Genomic DNA, 27,332 nt, shown 5'->3' with positions numbered 1-27,332 from the left:
TGGACTAGGAAAGTGGAAAGTATTTGAGTTTTTGGTCCAACTCCCTGGAACTGTTTGATACTTGACCAAACAGTTCCAGGAAGATTTAGGAGGAAATATAGAAGTTGTTATCTAGAAGGCACTTTCCCTATTCTCTCCCCTTGCTACTTCTTATATTTGATTTGCCTACATTTTTATACTGCTAAAAACTGCTGGGAGAAGGTAGTGTAATGGAAGAGTGGGTGGTTAATGCAACCTTTCCCACCACATTACAATGAATAGAAACCTTAAATGGGTAGGTGGGTGAAGGAAGGGAGCCTTTGCATGGAAGGGAACTTTGCCCGTCTAATTTGCAAGACATGGCTGGATCTGAGTCATTATGTGACAGCGTATCTGACTGGAAATCAATGGGAGTTAGAATATAGTTCCACAGAGTAAAATCCCTTGTATGCCTCTGCATATAGATCTACCCTGTATCTCTTCTACAACTTTCCCTGGAGACTTTTGAGATCCCCCAGAGAAGTTTTGCTGCACAGGAGAGGGTGAGGACATCCTGTTATACCAGCAGTGGTTGACTTGCATGTCATGTCAGCTCAGCTGAATTCTGTGGGGTGTACAATTATATTATGCATGTGTGGGTCTGCAGCCCTAGCTGACTTTGTATTTCTGCCATGTTTCCAGCCTCAAGCAGTTATCAGATAGATAACTCTTGCGATGATATCTCTTGCAATGTTTCTCTTCCCTTCTGCCTCAGAGGCTCAGATGAAAGGTCTCTGATTAGTTTACTTGAATGTTTTTTTTTTTAAAGAGCTGTGGGAAAATCTGGGTTTGATTGCAGCATGTTTAATCTTAAACCACAGTGTTCCACCCACTCCCTGACCTAAAATATGCGAAAGCTCTCACTCATTCTCCTCTCTCTCTTTTGCTCTCACATAGATCCATGATGCTAATGCTACTGAGGAAGAGCATGGCCATTGTCCTGCTATCTCAATTGTCCCATCTCACTGTACCCTTCACATTAAAGTTTTTAACAGCTGTGAAGGTGTGGGGGATTTTGATCCAGGATGTGGTCCAGGGATTTCCAATGTCTGATAAGCCCAGCTGTTGCCTTGAATTATTACTCAAGCCACATTCATGTGTGGACAGCTCATGGATCAGGACAGGGGACCCTCCACTGCCCACTCATGAGCTGCTGCTGCTGAAATGATGGCAAATCCAAGCAGAGCTCGAAAACATTCCTGTTTTGGACTACAATCTCCAGGATGTCCTTTCCATTTTTACCAATGGGCCTGCAGGCTGAAAGACTCTGAGAGTTTTAGTCCAGAAAGCTTCCTTTCCATGATTAGAGGAATGAGAATGTGGACTCCAGTTTGGGCAGGGGTTTAGACTAGATAACCATTGGGAAGCCGTTCAGCTCTACAGTTCTACGATTCTGTGGGCTCTGACTCCTGAACATTCTAGTGTAGAAAAAGATTTAGGAAATCGGGAGAGTGGTTGTTGTGGGTTTTTTGGGCTTCTTGGCCATGTTCTGAAAGTGGTTCTTCCTAACGTTTCGCCAGTCTCTGTGGCCGGCATCTTTAGAGGACAGCAAACTGTGCTGTCGGGAGAGTCCTTGGAAGAAGAAGGTTTTCATATGTACAGACAGACTCATGAAGGACCACTTACTATCCCATGAACCTGCCTGCTTTTTTTGTGTGTGACAGAGGCTCTTCTTCAGACTCTGTGATCTTCAGAAATTAGGTGAATGAGGACTGGGGGAAAAAAGAGCCTTTCTGGTTGTGTTGCCCCACTTATCCAATAGTGTCACAGTAAGCTGGAAGTGTGGGAGGTTTTGTATTATTTATATGCAAGAGAACTAATACTGGGTATATAGACTATTAAAAAAAACACACAATAAGGTCTCTTGGTGTGTGTGACTACAGCCCTGCTTGTTGTTATTTGAGAGCAAATGGAAATTTCTTCTGGCTCCATCGGTTCAACTTGTAAAATACACTGAAGTTCAAGAATAGTTCTGTATCCTACTAAAATGCAACCTTCAGCTTTGAATTAAAAATGCAGATAATTTTGCATGGAAAGTTGCCATTTAAGCTCCCAACATTAAGTAAAAACTCCATTAAAATGAATGGAAATATACAGTATCTTCTGATACCTCATAAAGAAAAACTTGAAAGTCTCATTATCACTTTACATCCTTGTCAAAACAAGCAGTGTCTATCAGTTGCTCTAGCCAATGATGTAACTGCTCTTGTTCCAGAAAAAAAAAGCCAAAAGTTGTATTCCCTTACCTCCACCCCCTTTTTAATCCATTGTGAACCACTCTCCTTACATAGAAAGATTTGCTTATCACCTACTGGGAGCCTAAATTAGACCTATTTATTTTTCCGGTTTTGGCTTTTCTTTTAAATCTACCCTTATTAGGCTTTTTATTTCGGTTGGATGCTGTATTATCCAGTGCATTTTATGACTGGCCTAGATTTAGTGGCATTGTTCCACTGATTGAAATACTTCCATCAGCATAAGATAGGGCAATTCCACCTCCCCCAGTTCTTACAGACTCTCAGAACCTTCTAGGGCATCCTCCACAGGAGGGAGTGTTGGGTAGCATGGTGGTCTGCAACAGGGCTGAGGAAGTTCATCAAAGTACCAGGACCGAAACAGGTAAGTGGTTTTGGAAAGTCTCCCACTAATGATTCCTAGGAAGAGAATTATGCCCAAAACCTTGAACTACCAAGCAGAGTGGACTATATTGGGCTGGCTGGATTGATTCAAGAGTCTCTTCTCCTAGGAAGAGACCAGCGTGCCTGCGTGAGGAGGAAGCCAGGGACCATCGGCCGGCCACAGCCACTGGGTGAGAGGCAGTGGACTGTGGTTGGGCCCCTGCTGGACGCCAGCCCTCTTTTCCAGAAGAGCTGCTCGGCCCCCTCTGTGTCTGCAGGACCAGGTCCTGCTGCTCCGGCTGCCTCATCCCCTTTGAACACCAGCCACCTGGCCGAGGGAGAGAGAGAGCTCTTAGCCAGAGCTGCTTTTGGGACCTGACCAGACCAGCGTGCCTGCGTGAGGAGGAAGCCAGGGACCATCGGCCGGCCACAGCCACTGGGTGAGAGGCAGTGGACTGTGGTTGGGCCCCTGCTGGACACCAGCCCTCTTTTCCAGAAGAGCTGCTCGGCCCCCTCTGTGTCTGCAGGACCAGGTCCTGCTGCTCCGGCTGCCTCATCCCCTTTGAACACCAGCCACCTGGCCGAGGGAGAGAGAGAGCTCTTAGCCAGAGCTGCTTTTGGGACCTGACCAGACCAGCGTGCCTGCGTGAGGAGGAAGCCAGGGACCATCGGCCGGCCACAGCCACTGGGTGAGAGGCAGTGGACTGTGGTTGGGCACCTGCTGGACGCCAGCCCTCTTTTCCAGAAGAGCTGCTCGGCCCCCTCTGTGTCTGCAGGACCAGGTCCTGCTGCTCCGGCTGCCTCATCCCCTTTGAACACCAGCCACCTGGCCGAGAGAGAGAGAGAGCTCTTAGCCAGAGCTGCTTTGGGGACCTGACCAGACCAGCGTGCCTGCGTGAGGAGGAAGCCAGGGACCATCGGCCGGCCACAGCCACTGGGTGAGAGGCAGTGGACTGTGGTTGGGCCCCTGCTGGACGCCAGCCCTCTTTTCCAGAAGAGCTGCTCAGCCCCCTCTGTGTCTGCAGGACCAGGTCCTGCTGCTCCGGCTGCCTCATCCCCTTTGAACACCAGCCACCTGGCCGAGGGAGAGAGAGAGCTCTTAGCCAGAGCTGCTTTTGGGACCTGACCAGACCAGCGTGCCTGCGTGAGGAGGAAGCCAGGGACCATCGGCCGGCCACAGCCACTGGGTGAGAGGCAGTGGACTGTGGTTGGGCCCCTGCTGGACACCAGCCCTCTTTTCCAGAAGAGCTGCTCGGCCCCCTCTGTGTCTGCAGGACCAGGTCCTGCTGCTCCGGCTGCCTCATCCCCTTTGAACACCAGCCACCTGGCCGAGGGAGAGAGAGAGCTCTTAGCCAGAGCTGCTTTTGGGACCTGACCAGACCAGCGTGCCTGCGTGAGGAGGAAGCCAGGGACCATCGGCCGGCCACAGCCACTGGGTGAGAGGCAGTGGACTGTGGTTGGGCACCTGCTGGACGCCAGCCCTCTTTTCCAGAAGAGCTGCTCGGCCCCCTCTGTGTCTGCAGGACCAGGTCCTGCTGCTCCGGCTGCCTCATCCCCTTTGAACACCAGCCACCTGGCCGAGGGAGAGAGAGAGAGCTCTTAGCCAGAGCTGCTTTGGGGACCTGACCAGACCAGCGTGCCTGCGTGAGGAGGAAGCCAGGGACCATCGGCCGGCCACAGCCACTGGGTGAGAGGCAGTGGACTGTGGTTGGGCCCCTGCTGGATGCCAGCCCTCTTTTCCAGAAGAGCTGCTCGGCCCCCTCTGTGTCTGCAGGACCAGGTCCTGCTGCTCCAGGCTGCCTCATTCCTCTCAACATGAGCCACATGACTTGGTGGGGGGGAGAGAAGGGGCTTTAGAAATGTTTTATTTTATATATGTTTTAAATGTTTTTTAAATTGTTTTTAATTGCCATCAATTAAGAAGAGACCCACAGCGGATCTAATGGAACAGGAAGGGGGGAGGGCGTTGGAGGGGGCAGCCATTGAGGTGGTGCTGGGTAGGGGAAGGAATGGCGGTGGGGGTAGAACATGCCCGCGTAGGAGAAGAGAAGTTAGATATCTTACATCTATCCTCTCTTCTAGTCCTACTCCCAACCAGATGGTATCAGGTGACCATATCAGCAAACCCTCGAGCCACACGGTGCTGTTGATGAACGCCAGGTCAGTACAAAATAAAACTGCCCTCATCCATGATGTAATTCTGGATGAGGGGGCTGACCTGGCGTGCATTACTGAGACCTGGGTGGGAGAGGAGGGTGGTGTTTCCCTCTCCCAGCTGTGTCCACCTGGGTACTCGGTCCAGCACCAAGGTCGCTCGGAGGGTCGGGGAGGGGGAGTTGCTATAGTCTATAGGAGTTCTATCTCCTTGACCAGGCTTCCTATCCCTTTGAGAGGAGGTCTCGAGGGCCTGTATTGTGTGTTGGGCTCGCGAGACAGGTTAGGGATTCTGTTGGTGTACCGCCCACCCTGCTGCATACCAACAGTCTCCCTGCCTGAGCTGACGGAGGTAGTCTCGGACCTGGTGTTGAGGACTCCCAGGCTGTTGGTGCTGGGGGACCTCAACATTCACGCCGAGGCTCCCTTGACTGGGGCAGCTCAGGACTTCATGGCCACCATGACAACTATGGGGCTGTCTCAATGTGTCATCAGCCCAACGCATGAGAAGGGCCATACCTTGGACCTGGTTTTCTCAACGGGACTGGAAGATGGTGGTTTGGATGTGGAGGGGTTGGTTGTGACCCCATTGTCATGGTCAGACCACTTCCTGGTCAAGTTTAGTCTATTAGCTTCTTCTTCCCTCTGCAAGGGTGGGGGATCTATTAAGATGATCCGCCCTCGGAGACTAATGGATCCAGATGGATTCCTGAATGCTCTGGGGGATTATCCGTCCGATATGGTCGGCGCTCCCGTCAAAGCTCAGGTCACCCTATGGAATAAGGAGATGACCCGGGCCGTTGACACGATTGCGCCTAAGCGCCCTCTCCCTGCTCGCCGAGCCCAGACAGCCCCTTGGTATACTTCTGAACTGCGGGCGATGAAGCGAGAGGGGAGACGGCTGGAGCGCAGGTGGAGGAAATCCCGCTGGGAGTCCGACCGAACACGACTTAGAGCCCATTATCGGGCCTATTTCGTGGCAATACGGCTGGCGAAACGGCAATATTTCTCCAGCCGTATTGCTTCCTCAGAATGTCGCCCAGCCGAGCTGTTTCGGGTGGTCCAGGATCTTCTTCAACCGGGAAATCCGGTGGAGGTCCTGGACTGCTCATCAGCTCGCTGTGATGAGTTTGCCATCCATTTTGAGGAAAAAATCGCTCAGATTCGCAGTGGGTTGGACTCCACAGTTACTGCAGAATCAGAGGATGTGTCCAGCGCACCGTGCTTTGGTCAGGTATTAATGGATGAGTTTCAATTGTTGAGACCTGAGGATGTGGACAGGGTGCTTGGATCTGTCCGTTCTACCACAACTCCGCTCGACCCTTGCCCATCCTGGCTAATTAGAAGATCAGCCAGGGGGGTTCGCACCTGGGTCCAGGAGGCCGTGAACGCCTCTTTGAGAGAGGGAGTGGTCCCTACCACCTTGAAAGAGGCGGTAATTCGACCACTCCTTAAAAAGCCAAACCTGGACCCAAGGCTGGTGGCTAACTACCGACCAGTAGCGAACCTCCCTTATTTGGGCAAAGTGTTGGAGCGGGTTGTGGCTGGGCAACTCCAGGCGCTGCTGGATGAAACGGATTTTCTGGATCCATTTCAATCGGGTTTCAGGCCGGGTTTTGGTACAGAGACTGCCTTGGTCGCCCTGTATGATGACCTTTGCCGGGAGAGAGACAGGGGGAGTGTGACCCTGTTGATACTCCTGGACCTCTCAGCGGCTTTCGACACCATCGACCATGGTGTCCTTCTGGATAGGCTGGCTGGGTTGGGAGTTGGGGGCACTGTTTTACGGTGGTTCCGCTCCTTCCTGGCTGACCGTGTCCAGAGGGTGGTGCTGGGGGACAGTTGCTCTGCCCCATGGCATTCATGTCATGGGGTTCCTCAGGGCTCGATACTGTCCCCCATGCTGTTTAACATCTACATGAAACCGCTGGGAGAGGTCATCAGGAGGTTTGGGCTGAGGAGTCAGCAATATGCTGACGACACTCAGCTCTACCTCTCGTTTTCCACCAATCCAGGTGAGGCGGTTTCTGTGCTGAACTCGTGTCTGGACCTGATAATGGACTGGATGAGGGTCAATAAATTGAAACTCAATCCAGACAAGACGGAAGTGCTGTTAGTGGGTGCTTTGCCAGACAGGCTGGAGGGCCATCTCCCTGCCCTGAATGGGGTTACACTCCCCCTAAGGGACAGGGTCCGCAGCTTGGGGGTGCTCCTGGACCCCAGTCTAACACTGGAAGCCCAGGTGGACTCGGTGGCCAGGGGCGCCTTCCTCCAGCTGCGGAAACTATACCAGCTACGGCCCTACCTGGACGAGCGGAGTCTCATGACAGTTACACATGCACTGGTAACATCCCGTATAGATTACTGCAATGCGCTTTACGTGGGGCTGCCTTTGAAGACGGTCCGGCGACTGCAACTGGTTCAGAATCGAGCGGCGCGGCTGGTGAGTGGTGTGGCCGCCAGGGACCATATCAAGCCGATTCTGTACAAGTTACATTGGCTACCAGTTGCTGCCCGGGCCCAATTCAAAGTGCTTGTTTTGACATATAAAGCCCTAAACGGCTTGGGCCCTGGATACCTGAAGGACCGCCTCCTTCCATATGAGCCTACCCGGCAGTTAAGATCTAGCCAGGGGGCCCTTTTGAAAGAGCCATCCCTCAAGGAGGTAAGAGGGATGGCTTGTAGACAAAGGGCCTTCTCGGCAGCTGCCCCCAGACTATGGAATGCCCTCCCGACTGAGATTCGTCTGGCGCCGACACTGATGACATTTCGGCGCCAGGTCAAAACCTTCCTGTTCCAGAAGGCTTTTAACTGAAATAATATTAACTGTGGGTCTGATGGTAATTTTATATATATTTTAATTGCATTTTAATTGTACATATTTTTATTGTATTTAATGCTGTAAGCCGCCCAGAGACCTTTGGGTAGTGTGGGCGGCATATAAATTAAATAAATAAATAAAATAAATAAATAAATATTAAGGAAGCTTTAATCAGTCTCGTCACATTAGTGGTTGGCTGCTAGCACCATGTTGAATTTAAACCTGTGTTATTATATTAGTGTGTTAACTGAAGAAATGTTTTGTCACTCATTCTGAAAATTGAATCATTGAAACATGACCAAAAAAAAATCACCAAAATGACCTTTAATAGACTAATAAGACCATCTCTATCACCAGTGTGGTGTGTGGTAAATGTTGTCAAGTCAGTTTTGATCCCAACAGGCGTTTCAAGGTAAATAAGATACTTAAGGAGTGGTTTTATCAGTGCCAGGCCCTGGTGAGTTTTCCTGGAAGAGCAGGAATTTGAACCCAGGGCTCCTAAATCCTAGTCTGTCATTCTGCCCATCCCATTATACGATATATCATCACCAGTGGCAATGCAGCATATTTCTGGACTGAGAGAAATTTTATGCAGAGCAGTACAAATAGGGCATGTATTTTTTTTTCTGTTTTCAATTTGGTGCTTCTCATCCTTAACAGAATGACAGCTGCGTCTTTTTAAACACTGAAGCCACTTTAAAACAGACCCTTCATCGTAATCACATGGCTAAAAGTATAATTGATACTAAAACTGCTGATGAAAAGATGGAGCATAACTTATGGCCTCAACTAACAAAAGCCCATCTGGTAACTGTTCTTTCCCTATCATTTTTTTAATAAAATGGTTAATTTTTTTTTCAAAGGGACTTTGACTGTTGGAGATTCTGTAGCTTGTGGTGCTATTTCTGTTCCTATTCATGTTTCCTCTCTTTTCATGTCATTCAGGTTATTTGTGGAAATGCCTTATAAAAACTGGTATTATAAATAAAGCATTAAATTGCAGTTTGTTTTACACTTCCCCTTAGTCTAAAAGAGTTATTCTGAACAAATTATTTTCAATCCAGAGTGAGGCTGTGTCCTTTGCCACCAAACCCTTGGCTGCTATTAAATGCAGGTCCTCTTTTTTTAAGTATTACCAATAGTTAGTGGCCGCTAACATGCAACTGAGCAATGGTTTTTCTTCTGTGACGATATTTATGGATCCTAAAATAGCTAGCATGGAAGAATAGAATGGAATAAAATAGCTGTGATTTTCCCATCCAATCTAAAGATGGTTAAAATACATACATGCTTATTCTGCAAAAATCGTTCCATCTGAGAAAATATACTCCTAACAACCTTACTGAGACCAAATATGGCAGGAAATGGAAGAACGCAAGGCTCCTTTGAAAGGTGATTCCTATCCCATCGAAGAAATTGTTACATTGGCACAGTCTGTTTCTTCCCATGAATTCTAGAAATCAGGAATTATCTCTGAGGTTGGCACACAAAACCACCACAGCATCCATCCAACCTGGTCTCACATTCCTGCAACTACAGCTGGTCCAGTTGTTTGGGAGGAAAGATCCTGTGCCCTTTCTACATTTTCTCTGCACTCCTGAATGCAAAACAGTTCCTTTTGAGACCACTAGGCACATTAAGACTTTGTTAAAGGATGAAACATCCTTGGCAGAAGAAGCAAAGTAATGTACATATACTATTCAGACTTGATTAAACATTAGAAAGAATCTCCTTTGCTCCTCCCTTTCTCTCTTCCTGCTTTGTTTGTCTTAGAACAAATATTTAAAAGTGCAACAAAAATTCTGGGAAGATGGTGTCCTCTCCTTCATTGGAGACTTTTAAACACAGGTTGGATAATCACCTCTCTGGGAAAAATCCAGTCCGCTTGGATTTTTCTAAATTAGAAAAGGATCGGGCTAGAAAACCTTTACAATCCCTTTCACCTCGCCTTTCCTGTGATTCTTAGCCACTGGATAGAAATCTCTAAAGCTTCAGGGCATAATCTAGAGGGTGCTTATCAGAGCAAGAGTGGTAATCTTATAAATTTGCTTTTAGATTTCAATGAGACTACACTAAAGTAATCTGAAGGCAACATATAGCAGATTGTTGATTGGGTGCAGCCCTGATTGACTGCAGCGGCTCTTCGATAGAAACAGAGCTTGGAGGATTACATAGCTCAACCATGCTCAGGAAACATATTATGTTCCATGCTGAATCCTGTCTGAGTAAGTCCCAGATATGTCAGCATCTTCAATTTCCCTGCTAAACAGATGCTGCTCAAAAGCTTCTCTTTTGAAGATGATGTGAAAGGACTGATTGGATTGTACATGAATAAACATTATTGCTAGTTTGTGCCTTTTCTCTGTCTTTCCTGATTGCTTTGGATAAATAGTATGTAGAACAGATTTAAAAAAAATTAGTTCCAAGTTAAATTAGTTTCTTCCTTCCTTCCTTCCACCCACCCACCCATCCACCTACCACTCTCTGGGGCACTGCATTGACTTACCCAGACTGTTCGACAACTTCTGTCTAAATCCAATATGGAGGGCATGGCATTATTTGGATATCATCCCCTCCTCTAAGCTGCTCCCTCCTGTGCCATAAGTCTATTCCAGAGGGTTTCAGAGTGTCTGAGACACATAGGAGGCTCCAGGATGAAGTGGAGCCAGGAATTATCTCACTGCTTGGTTGCACCCACAGAAGCAGGTGCACTGACAACATCGGATACACTCAGTCCTTCCTGCCTGTTTTGTTTTTCCAAGAAGGAATATTTCAGACAACTGTTATCTCTTTATGTTTATGGTCCACTGTAGATAATTTTCTACCTTTTTGCCCTCTAAAATGCTTCTTTGCTTAAAGAAGGGGTGTGTGTGTGTGTGTGTGTGTGTGTGTGTGTGTGTGTGTGTGTCTGTGTCTGTGTCTGTGTGTGTCTGTGTCTCTCTGTGTGTGTGTTGGGGTGAACCACTGGCCCTTTGAATGGTGGCCTCTAGCTCCCATTACACTCACCCAGCACAGAAAGGGTAAGAGTTTGAGTAAATGGTGGCCCCAAGCATGTGGAGGACCTAAGGTTTTCCACTGAAGTTGTAAAGAACTTTCTATTGTGTCACACCTCTAGCATTCCCCCAAAGATCTTTTGAAATGCCAAAGAATGGTTCTGGAATGAGTACTGTACTTGCAAAGCATCCTCTCAGTCACTCATTGATGCCCCTCCCTAACATGTGTCTACAATGTGGTTCTGCATGCAGTTAATCTGTTCGAATATCAGATATATTTAAAATGAACTGTTTCAAATCTATTTGCATTTTACGCAGGTCCACGGGATTCGAAGTAAGGTTATTTTGTTTTCCATCTTGCTACCTATGGAACACGAGGCAACAGCTGTCTCTCTGACATTCATCTCATTGCCCAAGGGGTATATCTTTATGCTCCCATGGTAACCAGCTGCCATCTTTGCCCCTCTCACCCCTGGGAGATCTGAATATAGTTGAGAAACCTACCAGGAGCAGCTGCAGCAACAGCACCAACAGAAGCAGCAGGCATTGGGACTTCGATTCCCTACCCCAGGCTGTGCTGGAACAGAGCCTGGCGTCTCCTGGGATGCAAGTGTTTGCCTCTTGCGCACCTCCATCCGCTCAGATCCCATGGGCTGCAAGTCGGAAAAGCAGAAAGGAGATTTAACTCTGTGGGAGAAGCCCCTTACTTACCAGGTTCCTGTAAAATGTTGTGCTTCGTTCACTATACTGCCAGCAAGTGGTTTTTCTAACTGTTGTGAATAGGTGATTGTGGCCAGCTGAGCAGCCAACAATATTTTGCTAATTGGATAAGAAATCCACAGGCATTCATACCAAAAAACACCTACTGTTTCTTAGATGCAAAGTACCTCACAAATATTCAATGTCTTCAAAATGTACTACATTGAAAGTTTCAAAAGGGCAGGGGAAAGAGAATATATGCCCAACATACTTTCCTCAACATGGCCCAAGCCACAAAAGTTAATTTTCCAAGCCCTAAAATATGGAGCAAGGAGAGAGAAAGTTTCTGGCTGGTTGGAGAACAGATATTGGGCCAAGATTCAGAAAGAAACATCTGTATTATTATCCTTGCCATAGAAAGTTGCTAAGTCATATCAAATCATACAACTGGTCCCCTTAGACCGGGGTGGACAAAGTGCCACCTGGGGACTGCATGAAGCTCTTCAGTTCTTCCTGTGGCCATATCTTCTTCTGGCAGCAAAAGCAACCTGCAGGTCCTGCAGGTCTCCAGGTGTGACATCATCTTTTAAACAGGCCACAGACACACACACCCCAAATAGCATTCCAGATGATCTTTGGGTGGTGACAGAACTCTGAAGGCCTGGGGACCAATTTTCTGGGGACAAGGTTACTCCAATGCTCTCCTTTGTCCATTTCTGATCTATTCCTCCAAGATGAAATTAGGCCAAGAAGCGCACCTTCCCAAATCATGGTTTAGGGTGTCTGGCAAAGATTTTCTTCCATCACCTGTTACCAGTGCAACAACCACTATGACTAGTGAGTGTGTGGCAGGGACTAGAGTTTTGGATTAAGGCTTGGTCAACTTGGCTTCAAATCATCATGTCACAAAACCCACTGGCTTCCACTGGAACAGCCCCAACATCTCAGACTGTTCTACCTCATAAGACTGTTGTAAGGATAAGGTGGTGACAAGTAGAGTCATGTACATTGCCTTGAGATCACTATAGCCAAGGTAAGACAGAAATACAATAAATCAATAAGTAAATAGTATGACTTCCACTTTCAAAGCAAGAGCCTGACCACTGAGATGTACCCCCTTGCAATATAACAATTAAAGCAAGATTTAAAAGGAGGGAAACCTGGGGCTGGCTATGCTCTGAAATGACTTGAGAACTTATTTCTCATTCTCTGAAACCTGACAGTTTATCAAGGTTATCTGTATGCAACTGGAAAATGATCTGTCCATGAGAGATGCATCAATACTACTGTTGCCCTTGCTCGCAATGTGCAGTGGGGGGAGGGGAGGGGAGGGGAGGGATAAAGCAGTTGCATCAGAAAGACGGGATTAGAGGGGTAGGACAGAAAATGTGACACAGTTTGCTAGAAAAAGGTGAATGTATGTCCCACAATACTAGGGACAGAAGAAGCAACCAAAAGGGTTTATTTAATCAGCACATGAGATCTAAAGGTTACATATAATGGAAACACATCTGTTCCCTTTATGTGGGAATTCCCATCTTTTGAGTGCCTTCATACTACTTTGTGCCCCATCACACAATGATTTATTGTCCTTCTTCATAGTCCTGCTGAACAAATAACCCAAATACTTGATCATCTCATAGTGCAGGACATGTAATAATGGGTTCAGGCTATGATAAGCCAGATTTAGACTGAATATCAGGATGAACTTTTTTAATTGTTAAAGCAATACAACAATGGAAACAATTACTCCATGAGGTGGGAAATGCTCCAATGCTGGAGACATTTAAGAAGAAATTGGGCAACCAGATCTGCTTCAACTTGGATTCCTGCATTGAGCAGGGGGTTCAACTTGATGGCCTTATAGGCCCCCTTCAACTCAATTATCCTGTGATTTTATGATTCTACTCCGTTAAAAGCAACATCATTTTAGAGTGCTAAAGACCTAGTGAGTTCTCTATGACATGCACTACTCAATCCCTTACAACGTCACTGCAGGGGCCATTGTTAGATCACACTCTGGCCAGAATCCTATCGATGTCCATGCAAGCTTTGCCTAATTTACTGTGGCTAATTGGAGAATGTGTCTCACTCAAATGACTGGTCAAACACTTAACTGCAAAACTAAGATGCACCCCAGCATCTTGTCAGAAAGTAGCATGTGCTGGTTGTAAGAAGTGATTTATACCTCAGTGTTATGTAGAAATGGAAAGAGAGAAACAGAGAGGACATGCTTTCCTTCTTACACAGCCATTTGGACAATATTGGCACAATATTAGTATTACATCTGTTTCACCTAGAGTACTGTACTTGCAAATAAGTGGGGGGAGGGTTTGTTGGTTTTTAAAAAAGCACATTTTCACCTTGCTTCCTTCATTGAGAAAAGGACAAGATAGCTGCATAGTACTTTCTGGCTGTTAGCATGAGAAGTCCTTCTGAGCTAATGTGGTGTAGTGGATAACATGTAGTGTGGAAACCTAGGTTCTAATTCTGCTAAGCCAGACAGCTCCTAAATTACCTGTGTCTTTCAATATACCTTACAGCAGACCCAGGCAAAGTACGGCCCAAAGGCCACATATGGCCCGCGAGCCACTCCTGTCCGGCCCGTGGACAGTTTTGAACATCAAAACCATTTATAGCTTTTTGTCTAAAGTTGATCAGTTGCTTATCTTTAACATACTGCAAAAATACTCTTTAGTATATGTGAAGATGAACACGTTTAAAATAAAAACAGTCGTAACATCACTGTTTAATTTTATTTTTAAGTAAAGTTGGTTCAGCCCCCAAACACAATTCAGATTTTTCATGTGGCCGCCCTATAGAAATTAATTGCCCACCCCTGCCTTATAGAGTTGTTGTATGTAATCTGCAGCCAAGGGGGGAGGGTGGGGGGAATCCTGAGAAATGAAGAAGGAAAAGTGCTAGAGATTCTGCTAAGAGATCCTTGGCCTCTCTCACAAAAAACACATTTGTATAGACTACCATTGACCAAGCAAATATTAATTTTGAAAACAACCTGAAATTAGAAGTGCAAACAAAAAGAAAATTGATTGGATAACAAAAGAGACCCAGAATTCCTCTGCTGGTTCCTTCTTTCTTTTCTGGAAGTCCCTTTGTTACTTTGGAGAGAAAACTGTGAATGGCGCATATGCAGTGCCAGCCAAAACTGAAAAGGACTGTGCGCGCGCTAGACTGACAAGATGATTAGCCCGGTTTTTATTTTCAGTTGTCCTTTGGCTCTTGAAGCAAGTGAGAGCTATAATAAAGCAGATGGCATATTGTTGGAGGTTGCTTTATTCCTGCTCACTTTTGTTCCTAAATTTAGCAGAAACTGATTCTGCATGCATATTCAGGGACTCAGTTTTAAGCCGGAAAGTGAAAGGAAAGTACTGTTTCTGCAGGTGTTACTATGTGAAATAGTTTGTTTTTTTTTGTCTTGGATAAGTGAAATACCTGCTGCATAGCTTCTTTACTCTTGCAGTTTCTTTCTTTCTTTCTTTCTTTCTTTCTTTCTTTCTTTCTTTCTTTCTTTCTTTCTTTCTTTCTTTCTTTCTTTCTTTCTTTCTTTCTTTCTTTCTTTCTTTCTTGTTTGTACATTCCCTTACTTGTTTCAAAGGCTTTGTGCTTTTATGTTAGGGAAAAATTCAATGGAAGCTACTTTCCCCTATTTTGCATATCACAATGACAAACCAAAGCACATTCACAGGAACAAAATTTTACTGGCCATAAATGCAGTTTTTGATAACAAATTTAATTTTAAGCAGAGAATTCTGCCTGCTAATTCAGGAAAGCAGAATTATTCTATTCCTGAATAATAATAATAATAATAATAATAATAATAATAATAATAATAATAATAATAATAATAATAATAATAATAATAATAATAATAATAATAATAATAATAATAATAATAATAATAATAATAATAAATTGCCACTGGTCATACCTGATCTCGTCTGGTTACAGCAACTAAACAAGGTCAGGCCTTAGTCAGGATAACAAATGAGCCCCAGAATTCCTCTGCTGGTTCCTATCCAGGTCATGTATCTGGATGGGAGATCATGAGGAAATGCCACTGATCTCCACGCAGAGCGCAAGAGAGTCCTGTCTGAAATTCTGGAAGGCTGCTACCAATCAGGTTTGACAATACTGAGCTAGAAGGGCCAATGAGCTGGCACAGTATAGGGTAGGACTTTATATTCCTATGCCACTCTCACCAGAGCACTGATGGCCTGTGATCTAAGCAAGGGGGCATCTCTTCTCACAGTTTGAGGCATCTCTCTGCTGAGACCATGGACTAATGGTACATAATAGCAATGATAATCATGTGTCATCAAGTCAGTTCTGACTTATGGTGGCCCTTTCCAGGGTTTTCAAGGACTCAGAAGTAGTTTATCATTCCTTTCTTCTGGGGCAGCCTGGGACTGTGCAGCTTGCCCATGGCCACACAGGTTGGCTCTTCTCACTGGATGTACAGTGGTGAATCAAACTCCAAACCTCTGGTTCTGCAGCCACATACTTGTCTTTATGGTGCCATGGCACTTTTGTCTTATTTTTTATTTTTGTTTTGTTTCTTATTGGCATAGTAGAATATGGAAGACCACCACTATAGCATCCTTGCGCCAGACTGGAGATGAATTCCGATCCAGCCTTTTTGATACCTGAGACAATGGACACAATGATACCTTATCCTTCACCCCAAATATGCAATCACATTTAACTTCAACACTAGAAATAACACAGGGTAGCAAGGTAGTTTAGGTGGTACTGGGACGTCCGCATGATACATTCAACTGTCTTCCAAATTAAGGGAATGGCCAGATGACTTGGGGGAAATGGCCAGTGGGCTGGCACCACTGCCCCCAGGATCTCTTATGCCCAAGGCAGTTGCCAAACTCAACCAAGTAGTAGGCATAGCCCTACTGTGATCTCAAAAAGTTTTAAGAGACCAGAAACTAGGTTGCCTTTAGAAGAGCAGTGGCTCTGAAAAATCTCTGTTCTCCTGTACACGTGAAAACCCTGCTTTACATTTCAAAGGCAAACACTCGTTGGAACAGTGACACACACACACACACACACAATAACAATGAGCTGTATACTGCCTTGTTCACTAATAGTTTGAAGCCTGCATTTGATTTATGCACAGTCTATTTGACAGCAATCTGACAGTTTGAAGAGGGTTTAAATGAGGACAATTATGTGTTGAAACCTAGGCTGCTTACAAAGCTGGTTAATGCAGAGACTGACGGATCTTGCATGTTTAAACTTCATACACATTTCACTGTTTGCCATGGTGCAAAATTAAAACAAAATCCTTAAATTATGTGGGTTAAAAATACGAGGCTGGAAACAAGAGATAAAGAAAATTCAGGAAGCAATTCTCTTTAGCCTTTAAAATAATGTACATTGCAGTCAAGCTGGTTTTACATGCCTCTTTTTAAAAGAAAAAAGACCAATAAAGGGATGAATATGCAATTAAAGTCTAGAGATGTTCAGAGACAACGGGATTTTGCTCCAAATTTTATATCCCAATGCCTTCTTCCAAGGCATTGAAACCTCAGAGCACTGACAAAGCTACGTATCTGTTTTGGTTAGACACTAAAGTTGTAAGTTATAAAAGTTACAACTTTACAATTCACACCCCTGGTCCTCCATCTCCCTACAGCAGCATTTTCTTTTGAAAATATATATATACATTTTTGCAATATCTGTATTCCTCTGACTTTGAATTCCTAAATTCAACCTTTGGGAAGGTTCTGAACTTGACCCAGTCCCATTCAAAAGAACCTTGCTTCACTTCAGATCTCTCTTAAAATCAGCTCAATGCAATCTTAGTTTTAAATTAATCTGAAGCACTACATGTAGTTTTATAACCAACTTTATAATAAGCAGAATTAAATGGGAGAGCTGCTAATGTTCCCCATTGTGTTCCACCAAGGTATAATTCAATGAAAATTCTGCTGCTTCCAGCATTATTAATTGTTTCAGCAAAGCTACTGGGCTATAGTTTGGAGTGATTCATATCAATGAGAAACTCTGACAGATCATAGTAGGTGCTGCAGCTTCTGATACTATGTGAAGCCATGACTCATATTTTCTTGTATTAAGCACCACAAAATCAGACAGAAACAGACATTGTATTGGTCTGCATCCTAATTTGCATCTGGGTGATTCATCATGTTGTGCATTATTCACTGATTCATACACCTTTCTTTGTAAGTGTGGTTGGTATAATATTTATGCTACTATACTAAGATCTGACATTTGTTTAAGGATTCCATAGCTGAATATGGGATTGTGAATCCAATTTACCCAGCATTCCTCTAATCTTACAGAGCTGCTGATAGACGTGTGTTCTGACATGAAAACAAGGAAGGCTTTAAGATATAAATAATTTGGCAAGCTGGCTTTAGGTCCAATACAGGAGAAATCTGCTCCCTTGAAGTCTGCTACAGGCTTGATCATCCAGGACTGAGCACAGCAGATGGAACACTGGGTGCAGCACTACTCTCAGCTGTATTCCAGAGAGAATGTAGTAACTGAAGAAGCACTAAATAACATTGAGTGCCTGCCTGTCATGGGAGAGTTGGACAGCGAACCAACTTTAGCAGAAATAAAAGCAGCCTTGGATTCCCTCGCCTCCGGCAAGGCACCTGGGAAGGATGACAGCCCTGCTGAAGTGCTGTAAAGACATACTCACCACCGAGCTGTATGAAATCTTTTGTCTTTGCTGGAGGAAGGTGGAGTACCACAGGACATGAAGGAGACAAACATCACCACATTGTATAAGAACAAAAGAGATAGGGGCGACCGCAATAACTACCATGGCATCTCTCTTTTCAGCATTGTAGGGAAGCTGCTTGCCCATGTTGTGCTGAAGAGACTCCAGGTGTATGCAGACAGAGTCTATTCAGAATCACAGTGTGGATTACGAGCTAATAGATCCACCACTGACATAGTATTCTCCCTCAGACAGTTGCAGGAGAAATTTAGGGAACAACAGCAACTCTTTGTGGTCTTCATAAATCTCACCAAGGCCTTTGATTTGATTAGCAGGGACAGCCTTTTTAAAATACTTCCCAAGATTGGATGTGTACCTCGACTCCTTAACATAATCAGGTCCTTTCATAGGAAATGAAGGGCACTGTAGGTTTTGATGGCTCAACATCAGATCCCCTTGACATCCGAAGCAGAGTGAAACAGGGCTGTGTCCTCGAGCCAACCCTGTTTGGGATCTCTTTCGCTGTCATGCTGAAGCACTCCTTTTGAACTGCAACAGAAGGTGTCTATCTCCGGACTAGATCAGATGGAAAGCTCTTTAGTCTCTCTAGATTGAGAGTGAAGACCAAAGTCCAGCTGAAATGCATGCGGGACTTCACCAATGATGCAGCTGTTGTTGGCCACTCTGCTGAAGACCTCCAACAACTCATGAATCGTTTTAGCAAGGCCTGCCAAGACTTTGGATTAACAATCAGCCTGAAGAAAACACAAGTCATGGGACAGGGCATGGACTCACCTCCCTCTATTACCATCTCCACACAAGAATTGGAAGCTGTTCATGACTTTATGTACCTTGGCTCAATTATCTCTGACACTCTCTCCCTAGATGTCGAGCTGGATGAATACATTGGCAAAGCAACATTCTCTAGACTCACAAAGAGAGTATGGCTTAATAAGAAAATAACATATACCAAGATCCAGTTCTATACAGCCTGTGTCTTGAGCACATTCCTATACTGCAGTGAGTCCTGGACCCTTCATGCACAGCAGGAGAGGAAGCTGAACACGTTCCATGTGCATTACCTCCGACGCATTTTTTCGTATCACCTGGCAGGACAAAGTTCCAAATAGAGTAGTCCTAGAATGAGCTGGAATTTTTAGCATGTATACATTACTGAAACAGCAACATCTATGTTGGCTTGGGCATGTTGTGAGAATGGCTGGTGGTCGGATTCCAAAAGATCTCCTGTATGGAAATTAGTGCAGGGAAATCACCCCAGAGGGAGACCACAGCTGCAATACAAGGATATCTGCAAGCGGGATCTGAAGGCTTTAGAAATGGACCTCAGCAGATGGGAAACCTTTGACATCTGAGCATTCAGCCTGGAGGCAGGCGTTGCATCATGGCCTCTCCCATTTTGAAGAGACACTTGTCCAGCAGGCCAAGGCAAAGAGGCAATCCTGAATCCAGCAAAATCAGGGAGCTGGACAGGGGACGGATTGTATTTGTCTTCAGAGTGGAAGGGATTGTTACTCTTGAATTGGCCTTCTCAGCCACACTAGATGCTGTTGCAAGTCCTCCATACAGAGTACGTTACCATAGTCTCTTGAGACTGAAGGATGCCTAATCTGAATTTGGCATAGAGATTAGAACCTTGTATCTATCTACTATCCAAGGATCTATGTGCTTATTTATTTAATCTTCATTTCTATATGTATTCTGGAAGTTGAGTCATGGCAACTGGACTTCTTTCTTTTTAGGTTGAAAAATTTCACTACTCATCCAAGCAGCTTCTTCAGTCTGAGGAGAGTTGGTAGAAGACCCTTGATATATCCTCCATGACGTTGGTTTCACTTCCCTCTGGTCTGAATAGGCTCATAAGAAGGAGAAACGGGGGGGGGGGGGGGTGTGAGTGAAAATTCCACTTCTGCAGTCCTTCTCCACCCATTGTCTTGGATTGTTAACAGTCATTAGCAGTTGTCTTTCTGGTGTGTGGTCCTGATCTTTCTGGGAGTGGATAAAAGGGCAGCATGAGAAACAGGAGACAGATTGTTTCTAAGGCCTGTTGAGTGAGGGATTTTCTATATGCACATGTGTGGCTTCCTGACCCCTCTCTCAAACTACCTATCTTCTCGGTCCAAAATGAGCATATCTTGGTCATCAAACGAGAAAGAAAGAAGTCCAGTTACAACTTCCAGATAACATCACATCATTAAAAAAAGGGATTGAAAATGAAAGAGCCAACATTATAATGCCATTGTACAAAATGCTGGTAAGGCCACACCTGGAGTATTGCGTACAGTTTTAGTTGCTGCACCTCTAAAAAGACATCATGGAACTGGAAAAGGTGCAGAAGAGAATGACTAAAATGATGACTGGGCTGGGACCACCTCCCATATGAGGAAAGGTTACAGTGTTTAGGGTTCTTTAGTCTAGAGAAAAGGTGCCTGAGGGGTGACTTGATTGAGATTTATAAAGTTATGCAGGGAACGGACAGAGTGGATAGAAGGAAGCTCTTTTCCCTCTCACTCAATAGCAGAACCAGGGGACATCCACTCTAATTGAGTGTTGGGAGAGTGAGAACAGACAAAAGAAAATAATTCTTTACCCAGCGTGTTGTTAGCTGTGGAACTCCTTGCCACATGATGCAGTGATGGCATCTGGCCTAGATGCCTTGAAAAGGGGAAAGTCCATTGCAGGTTACAAGCTGTGATGGGGATGTATAATCGCCAGGCTTCAAGGAAGGTACCTATCAGATACAAGGGAATGTTATCAGGAGACAGGTACCGTGTTTTCCCAAAAATAAAACAGTCTTATATGAATTCTTGCTCCAAAAAACACATTAGGCCTTTTTTTCAGGGATTGTTTTATTTTACAGTCATGACATCTTCTGGTTGCTGCACAATGCTGCACAATGGTGGAGGGCAGGTTTAACTTAACTGGGGCTTATTTTGGGGGTAGGGCTTTTATTACAAACATCCTGAAAAATCATACTAGAGCACAGGCCAGGGAACTTTTTTACCTTTTACCCCCCAAAAAATTTATATACGCCGACATTACCCCCTTGATTCAAAAGGAAGGAAATCATACATTATTTGAATTCAAAATATTATTGAATCTACACAGGCTGTGTACCAAACTAGCAGGATGCACTAAATTTGATAAGGATGTGCACTATTTTTGCTGGAACACATTGCACTCCAGCCATGGTGTGGTATAGGGAGTAGTAAGGTGTCTAACGTGCCTAGCAAGTTGCATTAAATTTTTGCTTTCTCGCAGAGGATTTAATCATTATCAGTGGCTGCCAGAGTGGTGCAAGCAATGACATGCTTGCTAGAGACAGCCAACGCAGAATTGGGGGGGGGGGGCTTTCCCTACCACTTTAATCATTCTATGTGTGGTGTGCAAAAAGGAACAAACCAGGCTAAAGGTCATGTCACGCACCCTGGTGCCACAGCCCAATATCAGACCAGTGTGCTTTTTTTATCATCATCAATGGAAAACTCAGCAGTGGCCAGAGGATTGGAAAAGATCAGTCTACATCCCAATCCCAAAGAAGGGCAGTGCCAAAGAATGTTCTAACTACCATACAATTGCACTCATTTCACACGCTAGAAACGTTATGCTCAAAATCCTACAAATTGGGCTTCAGCAGTATGTGGACCGAGAACTCCCAGAAGTACAAGTTGGATTCTGAAGGGGCAGAGGAACTAGAGACCAAATGGCTAACATGCGCTGGATTATGGAGAAAGCCAGAGAGTTCCAGAAAAATATCTACTTCTGCTTCATTGACTACGCAAAAGCATGGCAGAAAGTGAGGATGAATTAATAACTTCTTAATGAGGGTGAAAGAGAGTGCAAAAAATGGTCTGAAGCTCAACATCAAAAAAACTAAGATCATGGCCACTGGTCCCATCACCACCTGGCAAACAGAAGGGGAAGATATGGAGGCAATGACAGATTTTACTTTATTGGGCTCCATGATCACTGCCGATGGTGACAGCAGCCACGAAATTCAAAGATGCCTGCTTCTTGGGAGGAAAGCAATGATAAACCTAGACAGCACCTTAAAAAGCCACCCTTTCCCTCCCCCCCACCTTAATTCAGTTTCTCTTTTGCTTGCCTGCCTGTTCATTTTCACAGTTTTGAGCCAGTCTCTCTCTCTCTCTCTCTCTCTCTCTCTCTCACACACACACACACACACACACACACACACACACACACACACATCTATCCACCCATTTCCTCCCTCCCTCCATTTTGTACATTTAAATAAGCTTGATGAAGTCCTCGGTCTCTCGCACCTTTCTTCCCTCCTTCCCCTGGTTGGCTCCTTTCCCTCCTCCTGCTTGTTTGCAGTCATTTCCGGAGGAAGCAGTCATTCAGAAGCCCTGGATAGATTGATTGCCCGGGGCTAATCCCCAGCTGCAACCAATCAAGGAGCTTATCTCCCGATCTCTAACAATGGAGGATTTAGAAGTGCCCTGCTGCAACAAAGGAAGTAACAGGGAGAGGTGGCTTACAATTTGAGCTTTGGCTGCAGAGGGTGGGGGTGGGAAGGAGGGAGGGGGTAGCACTCTGCTGATTACCCCCAGGATTTTCACTTTTACCCAATTTGGGGTAATTTTATCCCTGTTCCCCGACCTATGTAGTAGTTTCAGGTTAGGTCTTATTTTCAGGAAAACAGGGTATCTAGTTGTCTCGTTTGCTCCCAGAGGCATCTGGTGGGGCAACTGTGAGATATAGGAAGCTGGACTAGATGGGCCCTTGGCCTGATCCAGCAGGGCTCTTCTTATGTTCTCACCTGGATAACTAAGAATATATTCTATACCATATGTATGGGTTTTTTTTGGAGGAATTAACTTTGCAAAGGTCTCAAAGCTGGCCAACTGTGTCTTCAAAGCAAGGCCTACATGGGTTTTGTATCAGGAAGAAGAGAACTGAAGAGCTTCAGTGTCCAAATTTGATATCTCTTTAAAATTAATAAGCACTACAAGGATGTAAGGAAGGGAGAGGTGTGTGTTTTTGTACGGGCAATGGTCAGTTAAAATGAGTTGCTATCTCAATAGCATTTTACAAAATATTCCATTGTCCATATCCCATTCATTCTATTATCATTCTTTCTTTTTTAAAAAAGATCACAGTTTTGAATTATTATTTTTTAAATCCAAGGCACAGTCCATCTGAACTTTAAATATTTTACAAGTAAAATCAGACATGAGATAAGAGCATCCTGGTCAGGAGTTCCATCAGGAGTTCCCATAGCTTTGAAAATATTTATTTCAGACAGGAAGTGGTGCTTTGGATCAGGGCCATTGGGCCCGCAAAGTCTTAAATCCTTTTATTCTGCCTCATTTTCCATCTCAGATAGATGATATGGTTCAGGCCCCAGTTTTTATAATGTTCTGTAATTAATGGAAATACTGTTTCCATTGAAAAGACAGTAAATGTCAGATGAAAGCCGTTAGACACTACTGACTATAAAAAAATAATAAAATCAATCTAAATATCCTTGCTTTATCATATAATGCTAACCTCTCTCTTAGCACTTATGTATTGGCACACATTTCAGAAATACAATCATGATAGAAATTCTGCACTTTAAAAAATATCCTCCCAGCCTTCCCTTGCAAGTATATACAAGAATTATCATGAAGAGACTTCTCCTGATCCATTTAGACCAGTGCTCTTAACATCAACTATTTCCATTTCCCAGCAAGCTTAACTCCTCATCCTGTTAAAAGCATATCCAGTAACTCATATATTTGCATATGTATTCTAGAAATAGAATAGAAATAGACATGGAAATACTGTATACCTTCTCTGTAGCCCAGGAACAGCCATACAAGAGTCAGGAATTTTCTGTAGTATAACTCGTGCTCTCTCACATACTGTACAAGAACCCCAAATGCAGAAATTCAATTAATAAGCCAGCCATATTTCTGCTCCTACTTTTTTGCCTGAAATATTATAACTTTCCTTTGTATGATTAGTGCTTTCCCTGTGTCCTGACTTGCTCTGAATTGTTGTATAAAACGTAAGACATTTATGTTGTCATTTGTTAATAATTGGTCGTGCTTAATATTCAAGTGTGAACATTTTAGTTACAGCAAACATGATCCGGATTTCAACACATGAAAGATCTAGATTTCTCCTCCTCCTTGAATTTGATGAAATCTGCAGGAACTATAGGTGCATGTGGAGAGGATGGGTTGTGCCATATCAATTGACATATGGCTGTATCTAGTAGAATGTGAGAAAAATTTGTTCCGGGTTCAGATCTGGCCTGACCATTAGCTAAACCAAAGCAGTTGCCCCAAATGATGGAACACTGTGGATGGTGGCAGAAGCACAGGCACCTGGTCTCTGCTACCTTAGCGGATAGTCACTTCTGCCACCTCCAGGTTCCTGCCACTTGTTTGCATAGCCCAGCAACAGCTCAACTGGTTTGTGAAGCATCTGTACAGCTAAGGCATTATGGAGATGTGACTCCCTCATCCCAAATGGCCTGTGTACAGGTAACATTTTGATCACACCTCTTTATTGTTCCTGGGAAATAACCCTCAAGGCCAAAGGCATTACTCACATAGCCACTTAAAGAAGAGCTAGATTTCACAAGGGAGAAAGCTGCTATCGTTGCCTTTGTTGCCCAGTGAATGATGCAGGGCTAGGGAGTGGCATGAACCAGTGGTAATACCAGCGGTGGTGCTTCTTGTCCTACTTCAGGCCAAGGAACAGCCTGCATCGTAATTGGCAAGATCAGGCTTTCTGCTAAGATTTCTAGCACAAGGGCTTTAAAAAAGGATCTGGTTCTTTCTCTAGCTTTTATCTGACCATTGAAAACAACAGGTACCAAAGAGGCGAGTGTAAGTAACACAGCTGGAAATTCTCAGAAGGGTAGGTGCAATTCTGTATTTGGAAGAGGAGAGACACAATTATTTGAGGGGGATGAACGATCTGCTTCCATGTGCCAGTCCTCGGGCCGGGGTGGGTGGGGTTGTTTGTTTTCAGGGTGCATAAATGGTATGAAACCAGCATCCTAGAAACTTACCCAGGCAGGAAATCTACAAAGCTTGAGGAAGGCAGGCTAGGGAGTGATGATGCTTGGAAGCCAGCTTAAAGCTTTTCACATCGTGCTGTTTGATGGGCTGGGAGAAGAGTTTAAAGATCTTATGGCCCCATCTTTGCATCCTCCACACTGAAGTGATTGCAGGTATTCTCATAAAATGTGCCTCAGAATTAAAAGATGAACCCATCACCCTTCTGTTACCTTCCGTCCAGACACCCTTCAGTGCCATTAGCCATGGATTCTACATGGTTTTCTCAAGGGGAGGGGCTCAGTCTGTGGAGGCTGCTAATGAAGTTTTGAACCCTGTCAAGTAAGGGTGTGATCCATGTGGGAGACGACCATAGACAGTGGAGGATCTCCCCTCCGGAAAGTCACCTGGGACAGGTAGAGAGTGATGGAGAAAACAGGACCTGTACACTCTGCATATTTACACAGAAAGGAAGTGTGTAAGTAGGGTGTTGAGCTTTCTGAAATGGTCTCTCTTATTGCATATTAACATAACAGATCATCAGAGAGAAATGATGCCCACAGAATGAAGAGGAAGCAGCAGGAGGTATGTGAGACAGCAAGACAAAACTGCAGATTGAACAAGAATGGTATTCTGGTGGGCTGACTAAGACACTCATATTTATTCATACTGTTTTCAGCAATTGTTGCTGCTGATCAATCATTGTGATGTCCTGTTCATGACCTTATTGCAATATCTGTGTCAAGATTGCCTTGCTAACCTGGGCAGACCCGTGTACTAACTACCCAGTATGGGTAACAATTTTCAGATAGGTAGCTATGTTACTTGGTTGCAGCAAAAGAACAGGAAGTCCTGTGGTACCTTGAAGATCAGTGCAGTTATTATGGGGTAACATAGTCCATGAACTTTTATTTCATAAAAATACTATAGCCTTGAGTGTACCACAAGATTCTATTATGATTTTAAAACTGTTATTATGACACATGGCATTGTTACAGAGGTAACTTTTCTAACTCTGAGTGTGCTTTCGCTCTGCATACTGTACTTTTGCTGTGCTCCTCTCCTTCAAGAGATAAAAACTTTGTGGCTAGAATCCTGTTGGTGATTTATATGTGTGTAAGTGAAATTGCACAGTACATCATGGTGAATTGCTGCTAATTAATAAGGCATTCAGCAGGCATACACCTGTTGCACAGTCAGGCATTTGTCTTGCAACCTGCCCAGCATTTTGTTGTGGTGAGTACTCCATTTAGCATGTGCATTTATTAATCACCCATAGAATTCTGGCCCAAATTCTGACAGAATGCTCTGCCAGTTAAGAGTATTTATCAATGAAGAAAAGGGCCTTCTTTGGTGATGTCTCCTAAATTTGGGGATTCTCAACCAGGGAAAATTCACAGAGACACTTTCCCTCTCTTCAGTTTTGGGAAAGTAGATACTTGTTTATTTGTTCTATCTTGTCTATCTAAATTACCTAGTAATTTTGACCGTTCCTTCTGTTTGATCTTGTTCTTTTCTTTCTTTCCTTTGTAATTGCTGGAAATAATTTTAAACTGATTATTATATTGTTGCAGTAAAATCTTTTTTTTTTTGGAAAGTAATTCACAGATACTTCAGATTTAAACATACACACATGCAGGGCAGAGCTAAGAAAACGACGGGGTTTTGTCGGCCACACTCTGTGTGCCTGGACCAATGTGACGGACAAGGATCTGCTCTTTTGTCCCTTCCAAACTGCATCCTCTAGCAATCGATCGCGCAGAACTTTGACGGTAGAAAGGCGAGCAGAGAGAAGCCGCTTATGCTTGTTTCCACCTGCTAACTTTGGGCCCGGACGCTAAAATCGTGTGCCCGCTGAAACAAGGGGGTAGGGAGGGGAGCTGCTATTCGCGGTCAATGGTAAGCAACGCATCAGAGTGTGAAATCGACACGCCGCCACCCAAACAATCTGATCCAAAGGTGTTCAGAGAATGAACCGGCCAAATAAGGTGGGAGCCGCGGATAAAACCACGTGTACACGAGATCGGATCTGATCAGGAGGAAAACGGGATGGGGAGAAGGAAAGGAACGCTCTTTGTCCTATCCTCAAACTTGCTTTGCTATCTATGCTAAACTTCTGACCCTACCGAGGACCCAGTCGACCCCACAAGCCTGTTTAGGACTTCAGCTGCCGTTGGGTGATCGCAGAGAGCAAAACGGTGCCATTCGCATTCCGGCTTCTCCGGGCCTCGAGGTGAGCCTGTTTCACATGGTTAGACCGGCGCATCT

General features: G+C 44.6%; 1 protein-coding gene across 1 annotated transcript in view; it reads right to left on the bottom strand.

Annotated features, from left to right (window-relative positions):
- The window catches only part of RGS20 (regulator of G protein signaling 20), a 42,772-nt gene that overhangs the window by 14,263 nt on the left and 1,177 nt on the right, over nucleotides 1-27,332 (bottom strand). Inside the window, exon 2 of the mRNA XM_020795947.3 lies at nucleotides 11,109-11,257. Within this exon, the coding sequence (XP_020651606.1) occupies nucleotides 11,109-11,257 (149 nt within the window). The remainder of the gene's footprint in view (nucleotides 1-11,108; nucleotides 11,258-27,332) is intronic.

The sequence above is a fragment of the Pogona vitticeps genome, chromosome 4 (assembly GCF_051106095.1).
Source record: "Pogona vitticeps strain Pit_001003342236 chromosome 4, PviZW2.1, whole genome shotgun sequence".
NCBI lineage: Eukaryota > Metazoa > Chordata > Lepidosauria > Squamata > Agamidae > Pogona > Pogona vitticeps.
The sequence above is the reverse complement of the archived record's forward strand: the minus strand, read 5'-3'. Positions and strand labels throughout refer to the sequence as shown.